This window comes from Aegilops tauschii, chromosome 7, assembly GCF_002575655.3.
Source record: "Aegilops tauschii subsp. strangulata cultivar AL8/78 chromosome 7, Aet v6.0, whole genome shotgun sequence".
Lineage (NCBI taxonomy): Eukaryota > Viridiplantae > Streptophyta > Magnoliopsida > Poales > Poaceae > Aegilops > Aegilops tauschii.
Window position 1 is genome coordinate 559,038,140 of NC_053041.3, and position 12,185 is coordinate 559,050,324.

Sequence of the window (12,185 nt, forward strand, 5' to 3'; positions counted from 1 at the left end):
GAATATCTCGGTAAAATGTTAATCATATATTTATCAAATGTACACAAAATTTCTCCTGATATATATGAAAAATGTAGAGCATGTAAGAATTTTTTGAACATCAAAACATAAATTTTATTTATTGTTGATCATTTATAAAAATTATGAATCATATATTTAAGAAAAATAGACATATATATTATTTTTTTGCTGATATATACCGAGCATGTATAATGTGTATAAAAAGTAGTTATCAAACATTATTTTTTTAAATGTTAGTCGTATATTTTTTTAAAATTAAAATGTAAAAAATAATGTTCCCGGTGTGTACATAACATCTACAAATGTGTATTAAAAATAGACATGTGTTGCAAAAAATAAAGAAAAAAAGTGAACCAAAGAAATGAAACATAGAAACAAAAGAAACACCTTAGAAACAAAGAAAACCCCGAAGAAAAAAGGGAAAACCCATGAGAAATTTTAGAAAATAAAGAAACCAAAGACAAAAGATAAAAATAAGGAAAATTTAGAAAGAAATAAAAAAATATATATATATAATAGAAAAACTCATAGGAAAAAAGAAAGAAAATCAAAGAGAAAAAGGAAAGAGGAAAACCCGAAGAAAATCAAATATGCAGCCCTGAAGTTTAGCTTTCGTCGAAAACGGCCGACGGCCCGGATAGCAGCCCACAACGGGACAGGTACACACATTCACACGAGACCGCAGTCCGGCCCTCAACCGCCACGTCAGCGATCCCCGCCCCTCCGCTCCACCGCCAACCAGCGCCGAGCACACGGATCGTCCCGACGCGTCGCGAGCCCAGCCGTCAGATCCGAGCGCAATGCGAGATCCATGCTTCCCCCTGCCTGCCCCCGCGCGCCCACCCCCACCTATAAATTCCCCACCAACCTCCCACCTGTTCTCCCACTACCCAATTCGCCGCATTCGATTTCGAGTTCCACCGCCCGCGCCCGCACCCGCACAGCAAAGGCAACCGGAGCCATGGCCCGTACCAAGCAGACCGCCCGCAAGTCCACCGGCGGCAAGGCGCCCCGCAAGCAGCTCGCCACCAAGGTCCGTCTCCGTCTCCTCCCCGTCCCTCCCCTCCTCGTTGATTCCTCCGATCTGGTTTCGCTGACGTGTTTGAATCGAATCGATGTGCTTCCAGGCCGCCAGGAAGTCGGCCCCGACCACCGGCGGCGTGAAGAAGCCGCACCGCTACAGGCCCGGGACCGTGGCGCTCCGCGAGATCCGCAAGTACCAGAAGAGCACGGAGCTGCTCATCCGCAAGCTGCCCTTCCAGCGCCTGGTCCGCGAGATCGCGCAGGACTTCAAGACGGACCTCCGCTTCCAGTCCCACGCCGTGCTCGCCCTCCAGGAGGCGGCCGAGGCCTACCTCGTCGGCCTCTTCGAGGACACCAACCTCTGCGCCATCCACGCCAAGCGCGTCACCATCATGCCCAAGGACATCCAGCTCGCCCGCCGCATCCGCGGGGAGCGCGCCTAAGCGGGAGCGAGACCAATCACAACCCCAGCCGCCTCATGCCACCGTTCGCCAGCAGTAGTTGATTCGCCTGCCCTTTTAATTAGATCGTGTTAGGTCGTTTGCGGTGATGCAAACAGATGCTTACTGTGAAATTGTTGGTTAATATACTGTTGATCGACCATTATCGATGTATGCAATTCTGAGGTACTGTGAGGTTGATGCCTCCTATTCTCTGAATCCTCATGTGATTTTCGTTCACTGAATCCTCTTGTGATTCCTGTTCACTGAATCCTCTTGTGATTCCTGTTCTCTGAATCCTCTTGTGATTCCTTGTTCTCTGAATCCTCTTGTGATTTTCTCTGTGACGGTAGACGTCCTGTGGCTTTGGTGCCGTATGGCCTACCGATTGTCGTCGGCCTCTGTAGGGAATTTGGATTTGGCCCAACTCATGATCCTGATCTGTAACAGGACTAAGATGAGCGATAGCTGTAGAACTCGGCACCATCCTGTTTCTTAACTGGATGGTCAAAAAGATCATTGGATTATTTGGTTCGTTAGTTCAAAATGTACTCAATCGACATCAGTTCGAGTAATTTTGAAATGTTGCCTTCCTTTGATCCTTTTTGTCATTTCGGCTGCTTGGTCGTACAATCTGTGATGGGTCTTGAAATAAATCGAGGGAAATCTTGAAACCCTGCCCTGTTTCCCGGGCCAGCATGAACCAGCTGTCCAGTCAAAATTCTGAAGTAGTAAGCACATAGTGTGTTCGTGTTATGCCAAAGCAACATGAACGAGCTGTCCAGTCAAAATTCTGAAGTACGTAGTAAGCACATAGTGTGTTCGTGTTATGCCAAAGCAACACTGAATTTCAGTCTGCCTGAATTAGCTGAATTTGGCTCAGAGAAGTGTGACTTCATATGCTAAACTGAGATTTCCACCATACTTTTTATCGCAGGTGCTTGCCAGCCGGATATTCTGTCAAAATAATTTACTATTATATCTCTGTATAGTTTATTGTTAGTAGATTAGCTACTGTACTGACCAGGCTTATCTGAATATATTCTTATTATTACTTAACGGTGGGGTTTAAGAAACCAACCCTTGCAAGCTTCCCTGCTACTGCTCGTCATGATCAAAGCACAACAGATGTTCTGTATGTCATCCATGTCGTTTCAGAACCTTCAGAATTTGTAAATCTTCTCATAGGGATGTTCTAATCTTCTCATATGGATGTTCCAATCTTCTCATAGGAATTACTATTTAGTGATGTTAATTCAGAACTAACGTGTTGTGTTTCGACTAGCAATGCTTGTACTTTTCCAAGTGAGCTGCTTCATCCAGTATGAACACATGACACTGTCCTTAGATAGTTTAGATGGTTAATCTACTGTGTTGTTTCAGTGAGTATTATGTTTATAAATCTGCGATTGATTGAGACACCAACTCATTGTAGTTTTTTTGGAAATAGAGGCATACCCCCGGCCTCTGCATCATGATGATGCATCATGATGAACTCATTGTAGGTGCACCTGAGATAATGATATTAAATCATCATTGCATCTCTCTCTACTCTCTCGCAAAAGAAAATTGCATCTCTCTACAGATGTTGTCCTTGAGATCTCTAGTTTTTCTGAAGCAACAATTTGTTACACTAGGTATCAAGGAAATTTCTCTTTGACCACATTATAACTTTCTGTAATATACTTGTATCATTTTTTTAGGGAGTAACATACTTCTATCTAGAGAATGCATTAGAATCATTGAATCAACATTCCGGAAGATAGAGACCATCGACTTAAATATGTATTGCATTTTGCTCAATTCCAAACCTTGGAAATAGAATTAAAATGAACATGTTCAGACCAAAACAGCATGCCAAAGGAGATTGTATTTTCACATTAATTCAATGCAGTTAAATATGAAAACAACAGATATAAACTTAACTGCAGTTAAATCTGAAAACAACAATGGCATGGAGCGAAACTCCAAACATGTAGTGCCAGCTTTCAAAGATTCATTTCAATATGGGGAGAAACAACAAGGTGTACACAGTGGCCTCCAAGAAGGTTGCAAAATGCAAGGAACGTGTAGACTGATCTGGACCAAAGATTTGGAATCCAATGGCACGAATTTCGTTTCCATATTTCCACTGAAATTAAGAGGTTGTTTGCTTGCCAGCCGCAGCTTGCCACGCCAAAGGTGTGGCGTGCCACAACTCCCTAGGCTTGCGTTTGGTTTGATACGACTGTTTGGCTCGCCACAGCGCATAGGGGCATCTGCAGTAGAAATTTTTGCCAAATGTGCGGCGTTGGTTTTGTCTGCCACACTTTCTGCGGCATGCCACAGGTGTGGCGAACACCTCAACTTTGGCATGGCAAACTGAGCCTCCAACCAAACAGGCCCTGAGTTTCCATTGGATGGTCGTTGGTTTCAGGGTGCGCTATGCCGGCCACTCACGGTGTGTTTTTAGTGGGAGGTGAAGTGGTATGCTGGTTATCGGACTGTGTGGGCCTTACTCTCGTGCAATGACAAGTGAATAAACACTCATCGTGAGAATAACACATCTAGCATGAAAAATTTCGGCCATCCCTCACCGCCTCACAAGCGGTATGAGCACACAAAAAAGAAATTTATTTTGAAAATTAGAGATGGCACATACAAATTTGCTTAGAACGGCAAAAGAATACCGCATATAGGTAGATATGGTGGACTCATATGGCAAAACTGGTTTAAAGGGTTTTGGATGCACGAGTAGTGATCACTTAATGCAAAATGAAGGCTAGCAAAAGATTGAGAAACGACCAACCAAGAAACGAAAAATCTCATAAGCGAGCATTAAGCATAATTAACACCAAATAATGCACCACAAGTAGGATATAATTTTATTGCATAACTATTGACTTTCGTGCTTGCATAGGGAATCACAAACCTTAACACCAATATCTTTCCCTAATAATAAAGTACGGATTGACTTTGTCAGGTTCATCGTCACAATATGCTTTCTTCTCATGTCATAATACGCTTTTACGATTTGTATAGACAAAATCGTAATATAAACGAGGTGATACTAGGGTCCGCACGTCCTTGTGGAAGTTGGGATTGGGTCCGGTCGTCCGTCCAGGAGAATAGCGATTCGATCGTTTGGGCAAACAGGACTGTCTTCGGCCTCAAAGGAAAGACGCACGGTATGGAAAAAACAAACAAGAGAGATCGGGCATGACTCCTCCTGAGAGCCACGATGGATCTCGCCTCCACCAAGTTACATATTACGAGCAAACAAAATCATCGTCACAAATCCGATTCCTTCCTCCTCCGCACGCACGAAGCCACCGCCGCTGCTTCTCACCTCGCCGCTAGATCGGAATCTTTGTCGTTGCTCAAATCAAGAGAGAGAGAGAGAGAGAGATCGGATCGAGATCGAGATGCCACGAGGAGCGCTGCCGGAGATGCCAGGCCGTTGCCTTAGGCGGACAAGCCGCCGGCAAGGAATCCACGTCGGGTGGCCCGGGCGCCGTCACCTCACCTTCCACAGGCCCTCTCGACCCTCGGCTAGACGCCACGGCCGGGTCGCCGCCCCCTCCCACCGCGAGGAAGACGACGGCAGAGCAAGGCGGCGGCGCTGGGCTATACGTCGAGCCTCCCTCAGTGGCCTCCGTCCTCCATACCGATGCTCCGTCCCCCGTTTCAATCGGCTCTACTGCAACTTCGCCTGACGACCGGTGCTCTGCCTTGACCTGCTCTGCTTCGGTCCAGATCGATACGGCCCTGAGCTCCACTCCATGGCCCTCTTCTGCCAAACCCCGTACAATCTCCTCAAACCAACTTGCTTGTCAACGAGCCTACCACCGCTAGCTATTCGCATGGTCTCTCTCTTCTGAAGATACGAGTTAACTTTTTGAAGCTATGCATACGACATCAAGTATTACTTAGGGTTATGAGGTAACTTCCTGCACCTATGCATACAACACTATGTATTACTTTTCTTTGCATGAGTTAACTTTCTGAACCAATGCTTCCTGTCCTCATTGGCGAGATTTAGGATAGACCCGTAGGGCTGCGCAACCCTTTGCTTGGCTGCGTTTGTGTGTCTCACTCACCCGGTTGTCGTGTTAGTGCTTGCGAGCTCACGTCTGCAATTGCTACAATCTATTCCTTCTATCAATGCAATGATACGCAAGTCTTTTGCGTATTCGCAAAAAAAACTTTCTGAACCAATGCTTACGGCATCCGGGATTCGTCAGGCTGATGTCCTGCTTCGGAGTGTAAGCAGCAACAGTAACAAATGGTTTTTCTGAATCAAAATCAATCAAGATTAAACTTTGTGCTGACAGTAATCAATGAAGAAATATGGTATTTGTGAGAGTGCAGAAGAGAGAACCTTCCCAGGGTTTAAGTAAACAGTGGTGGCTCAGGGATCTCACCTCCCGGGACAAGCTGCAAACGAAACGGGGCAGAGCGTCAGAAAAGAAGACTTGTGGCAGAGCATTTCAGCAAGAAAGTGAATAGCAAAAAGTAAAAAACATCACAGAAGAGTGGATTGTCTGTTGTAAAATAATTATGCCCAGAGATTGTTTTCATGTTTTGGTGAAGCTTTACTATTCAGTGTTTACACTTGAACAACATCAACATGCATGTCGAAGTGAGAACTAGAATTGTGAGGCTCAGGCATAAGAAAGCATTCATCACAGGCAAGTGCACCTTGTTGATAAGATTATCCTGCTTGAGGATGTAGTGCAAGACCCAGCCTACCACCGGCATCTCGACGACCCACACGAAGATCTTCACCAGAAGGGCGGCGACCCGAGGAGTTGCTCAACAGAATTCAGAATTCATAATTCAGCAGCAAGAACAGAACATGATTAATCCCATTCCATGAGTGAAATTGGGGGGGGGGGGGGGGGGGGGGGGGGGGCTGGTGTAGAGCTTGCCGCTGCCGGGGCCGAGGTCGACCTCCGTGCCACGAATAAGGCATCCATTGATATATGTTCAGCATCATGTTCTTCTACTTAAGCCAATGTTATCTTTAGGCTTGCTGACTTGCCTTATTCATGATCGATGAGCTTTACTACCTAGCATGTAACCTTCCAAGTTTGTTTACCAATCCTCCATCGTTTTTTAGTTGTTCTGCGTACGTCCTTCCATGAAAGTATGGAAACAGGCAATGCCAGCCATCAACAGTTGCCGCACCTGCCAACTGTAAAGAAATTATGTATGATAAGTTGGGGCAGAGGCCAGTAGGCGACGCATATCAGTACACCAGCGGTAGATGGCAACGCAGTGGGCGGCAGCATCTGGCTGTGAGGCCAAAACTAGCAGTGGCGCGAACCAGCATGGTGGTTTACGGAGCCAAAGCGCAGCGGCAGCCAGCACGGTCGATACGTGCATGCGGCGGCCTAGCTAGAGCGGCTGGCGCATGTGCAACCTGTTCGGAACGGCTAAATGGCTATGGTGCGACAAGTCACGTGACCAAGCAGGACTAGCCCGAGATGACGGGGTACGTACTGGGGCCGCGGCGGATAGCAGGAAGATGAACGAAAACCTCTGTCAGCTCATATCCAACCCCCTCCTCCCTTCCGTTTTCCATCTACCTCACGGGGGCAGGGCAGCACCGCAGCAGGGCAGTTTTGATCTTGTTCAGCAGCCAAGCATACGTACTACTACCTGTGTTTGCGTCGGAGCTATGTTTTTAAGGCGGTAAGGCGAGGCGAGGCGCTGGGGCGCCTCACTGCCTAAGCGCTAAGGCATAAGGCAAGGCGACGCCTTAGACACATACATATATAATAGATGGCAGCCAATTAGGAGATTTAACTACTAGCATTGACATCATAAACTGTACATACATATATAACAGTTGGCAGCCATTTAGGAAATTTAACAATTAACATTAACATAATTAGTTGTTGCCAAATCATAGGCCTCAAATCATCTTCTATATATGACAGAACGACGCCTTTAAACTTCAGCTTCATCCTTCTCATCAATATATCGCTCCATAGCTTTAAACTTTCTAGTGTTTAAGGATTTGCGCATCTGTATCCTAATCTCCATAGATGCCTCGGGACACATATCTGCATCACTACAACCCCCAGAAAGGTGCTGCTTCAGCCTTCTCACTCCAGCATGGACTATCTTGCCACACAATGTACACTGGAGTAAATCTTTCCTCTCTAAATCTGGCCAGAACCCATACTTTCAAACTGGATCATCTGATGTAGCTCTTCTCCTAGGATCCATCAGAGCAGGGACACCTCGCTGCTGCAGCAACACTGAGAAAAGACCCAATCAACCGTCAAAGAGAGAAGAGCCAAATCACTAGAGCAAGCAGACAAGCATGGGGAAGAAGAGAAGCGATGGTGGGGTTGCTGCCTTGTGGATGGAGAAGCAGATTTGGGAGCAAACAGATGCAGAGGAGGAGCAGGCCAAGCACATCTACAGATCTACCTACAATGCAGGAAGAAACAGAGTATTAGGAGGGGTAGAAGAAAATTCAGAGGAGGCCGGGGTAGAAGTGAGATGAGAATGGGAGCCACACCTTGCTGTTGCGCCAGAGTTGGAGGGAGAGCTGAGCCCGGCGAGGAGGGGCACAGATTGGAGCTGTAGAGGAAGGAGTCGCCGCCAAAGGTCAGAGAGGAGAGAAGGAAACCCTATCGGGTGGATTGGACGATTGGTTCAATCCTCTCTGTCCCGCCCTTCGCCTTATACCTGTTCGCACTCGCGCGCGAGCCCAATATTTCCCGCGAAAGCCCGCGAAAGCTTCCCGCGTGGGGCCACTCTTTCCCGCCTGGAAGCAGCCCATGGCGTCCGATCTGGCCCAAGGCGCCGCCCTACGCGCCTAGGCGGACGATTCAGACGCCCTAGGATCTAAAGCGGACGCTTTACGACGATGTATAAGGCAGGTTCGACGCCTTGCCATTGGAGGGTGCCCTGACGCTAAGGCGTCGCCTAAGCGACGCTTCACAGACGCCTTAGAAACAGAGCGTCGGAGACGTTAATTAAGTGATTCCCGTGGCTGCTGCTGAAGCTCTGGAACGTGGAGATGAGGCGGAAGGTGGCCATCGTACAGACTAGCCTGATCATACAACTTTCAAATAAGCAAGACAGGTATGCCATGCTAAGCATTACATCACGGACCAGATTGATGATACCTCTCTCCTATGTCATGTTTAATAATAGTACTTGATTAATCTCTGTTATTGTATTGTAGAGAGTTTTCAGTTCATAAGAAGTCATGTCATTATGATTGCAGGTTTTGCTAAAGCATATTTAGATGTGCTTTAAGTATTGCACATCTAAATCGGTAAATCCTATGTCATTGATTTTACCTGGAGCTTCGTGCATGTATTTTCTTTTACTTTGCTTTTTCTTTTCATATCCGATTTAATGCTATTTAATTGAATCATTTAGATATGCAATAACTAGGCACCAATTATAACGTTGACACATGCACACGCACACATCTACTGAATACCGGATCTATACTAAAGACTGGGTCAAAGTTGCGGAGCCTTAAGATTGACGATGTCATCATGACCGACTTGCTACCTATAGAGAAAAAATCAATATTAATAAGACAACAAAGCGTCAATCCTACATTTTGATCTCTGTTAAGCACTGAAAAAAATAGCACGCTATAACCTCGCTAATAGCACGCTATAGCATCTTGAGAATTGTCTCGCTAAATATATCGGTGTACAACGTCTCGCTAATAGCACGCTATAGCACGATATAGCACGCTAATAGCATATTTTGAGGTCGGCGCTATTTTGCTGTAGCACGCTATTTTTTTCATTGCTGTTAAGCTAGGGTATCACTGCCCTCCTAATCATCTAATCACTGGTGTAATTGGTATCTTCGCGATATTAATATGTTCCCTTTATCGATCTAACCACTGGATAATGCTCATTATATTCTTACAACAACACCGGAATGCTCCGTTACATCACGTATCCCTTTCGAGCGAACCACCAAATAACCCTCGATGCCAAAGTTTCTCTTCAAGCCACCGTCGGTCGATCCACAGCTACTGCCATTGATTTTAGCAATGCAAAGCTTCGTAGATCTACCGTTTGAAGCACATTTATTTATTCGTGTCCCCATTGCAACGCACGGGCACTTTTGCTAGTTCTTACTAAAGCATAATTACTAACTAACATGACTCACATATCACATCATCATATCCCAAAACTATTCCAAGGAATCAAGTTCATTTTTTCCAATGATCTTTATGAAAGTTTTTATTATATCCTTCTTGGATATCTATCACTTTGGGACTAACTTCCATGTGTTGCTTTTAATAAGCTCAAACAAATATAAGTGAAGATCATGAGCATAATATTTCTTTCTCTCAAATTAATTTAAGTGAAGCAAGAGAGAATTTCTTAAAAAATTTACTAACTCTCAAATAAATCTAAGTGAAGCATGAGAGCATTTCTTCAAAAATAAGAAAGCACACCGTGCTCAAAAAGATATAAGTGAAGCACTAGAGCAATTCCATAGCCCATAAAGATTTAAGTGAAGCATAGAGAGCAATATTGTTAAAAATCACAGAAGCGTGATAAAATACCCATTCTTTTTGCAGAAGATTAATATACAAATTGTTCACGTGGTCCTAATATTTCAGAATTTTTGGAGTTATAGAAGTATTCAAAATATTCAGATTGCTACAGACTGTTCTGTTTTTGACAGATTCTGTTTTCTTTGCGTTGTGTGCTTGTTTTGATGATTCTATGGTTTTCTTTGATGAGTTTTTTCCATAGAAAAGTTGGAATACAGTAGATATAATGCAAGAATGAAATATGAATTGGTTTGATACAGTACTTATAGTAGTGATTTGTTCTCTTATACTAACAGATCTCGCGAAGGTTTTGTTGAGTTTTGTGTGGTTGAAGTTTTCAAGTTTTGGGTGATGTTATGATGGATGAAGGAATAAGGAGTAAGAAGAGCCTAACCTTGGGGATGCCCATGGCATCCCAAGCTATTATCCAAAGAGAAGCAAGCAACTAAGCTTGGGGATGCCCCGAGTGGCATTCCCTCTTTCTTCTAATGACCATCGATATTTTACTCGAAACTATATTTTTATTCGTCACATACTATGAGTTTTGCTTGGAGCGTCATGTATTATATGAGTCTTTGCCTGTTTTGCTTTGTGTTCTAAGTCATGAATCCTTGCTGGACATGCCTATTTGAGAGAGCCAAAAATTTTCCATGACTTGTTACTTGTTAGAATTGCTCTCTATGCTTCACTTAAATTTTTATGAGCTATGGAATTGATCTAGTGCTTCACTTATAGCTTTTTGAGCATGGTGTGCTTTAGTATTTTTGAAGAAATGCTCTCTTGCTTCACTTAGATTTATTTGAGGGTTAGTAATTTTTTTAAGAAACTCTCTCTTGCTTCACTTAAATTAATTTGAGAGAAAGAAATATTATGCTCATGATCTTCACTTATATTTGTTTGAGCTTATCAAAAGCAACGCATGAAAATTAGTCCCAAAGTGATAGATATCCAATAAGGATATAATAAAAAATTTCATGAAGATCATTGGACAAAATAAACGTGATTCCTTGTAATAGTTTTGAGATATGATGATGTGATATGTGAGTCATGTTGATGAGTAATTATGCTTTAGTAAGAATATTGGTGTTAAGGTTTGTGATTCCCTATGCAAGCACAAAAGTCAATAGTCATGCAATGAAATTACACCCTACTTGTGGTGCATTATTTGGTGTTAATTATGCTTAATGCTCGCTTATGAGATTATTCGTTTCTTGGTTGGCCGCTTCTCAATCTTTTGCTTTTATTTTGCACTAAGTATGATCACTACTTGTGCATCCAAACCCCTTTAAACCAGTTTTGCCACATGAGTCCACTATATCTACCTATATGCGGTATTCTTTTGCCGTTCCAAGAAAATTTGTATGTGCCATCTCTAATTTTCAAAATAAACTTCTCTTTTGTGTGTTCGTACCGCTCGCGGGGCGGTGAGGGGTGGCTAATATTTTCCATGCTAGATGTGTTATTCTCACGATGAGTGTTTATTCACTTGTCATTGCACGAGAGTAAGGCAAAGGTATTAGGATGCCCAGTCCCAAAATGAAAAATGAATTTACTTTATGTTATCAAATAATAAATTTCTTGGAAAGTGTTGGTATGGAGGGCACTCGTGGATGCGGTTAGCCATGGAAAGTGAAAGTATGGTGGAAAAAGGAATAAACTTTATTTTGTGTTTGGGAACCGCCTATGATATATCTAGCATGGAAAGTTTTGGGAACTCTAAGTCGTTTTCGTTGGTGGGAAAAGCACACCTCCCAAAATGTTTTTATCTCTAAGTTTTTCGCTTTGAGCTCTGGCACCTCTACAAATCCCTACTTCCCTCCGCGAAGGGCCTTTCTTTTTATTTTATGCAATTTTTATTTTTAATTTGAGTCTCCATCTTCTCTTATAAAGCACCAACTAGGAGGCACTATGATTGTACTTGAGCATTGGGTGTAGCTAATATATGAGTGTGTTTCATGAATGGATCAATGATTGAGCATGATGGGCTAGGGATAACTTATTTTAGCGTTGATATTTCGAAAGACATGGTTGCTTGTTGATATGCTTGAGTATTAAGTTATCATGTCAAAACTAGACTATTGCTTTGAATCATATAAAAGTCCAAATGTCCATGCAATAAAGAAAATAATATGAGATGACATGTTAGGCAGCATTCCACATCAAAA

General features: G+C 43.6%; 1 protein-coding gene across 1 annotated transcript; it reads left to right on the forward strand.

Moving 5' to 3' along the window:
* Window positions 1-906: 906 nt before the first annotated feature.
* On the forward strand, window positions 907-1,724 carry LOC109773502 (histone H3.3). Its single transcript, XM_020332195.4, has 2 exons — window positions 907-1,054; window positions 1,149-1,724. The coding sequence occupies exons 1-2, from the start codon at window positions 983-985 to the stop codon at window positions 1,485-1,487; spliced, it is 411 nt and encodes a 136-aa protein (XP_020187784.1). The 5' UTR covers window positions 907-982; the 3' UTR covers window positions 1,488-1,724.
* The last annotated feature ends 10,461 nt before the right edge of the window (window positions 1,725-12,185 follow it).

Excerpts from the sequence above, each read along its gene's own strand:
- LOC109773502 (XM_020332195.4), top strand. The coding sequence starts at position 983 with ATGGCCCGTACCAAGCAGACCGCCCGCAAGTCCACCGGCGGCAAGGCG. Across the intron at positions 1,055-1,148 it reads GCAAGCAGCTCGCCACCAAG|GCCGCCAGGAAGTCGGCCCC; the intron begins GTCCGTCTCCGT and ends ATGTGCTTCCAG.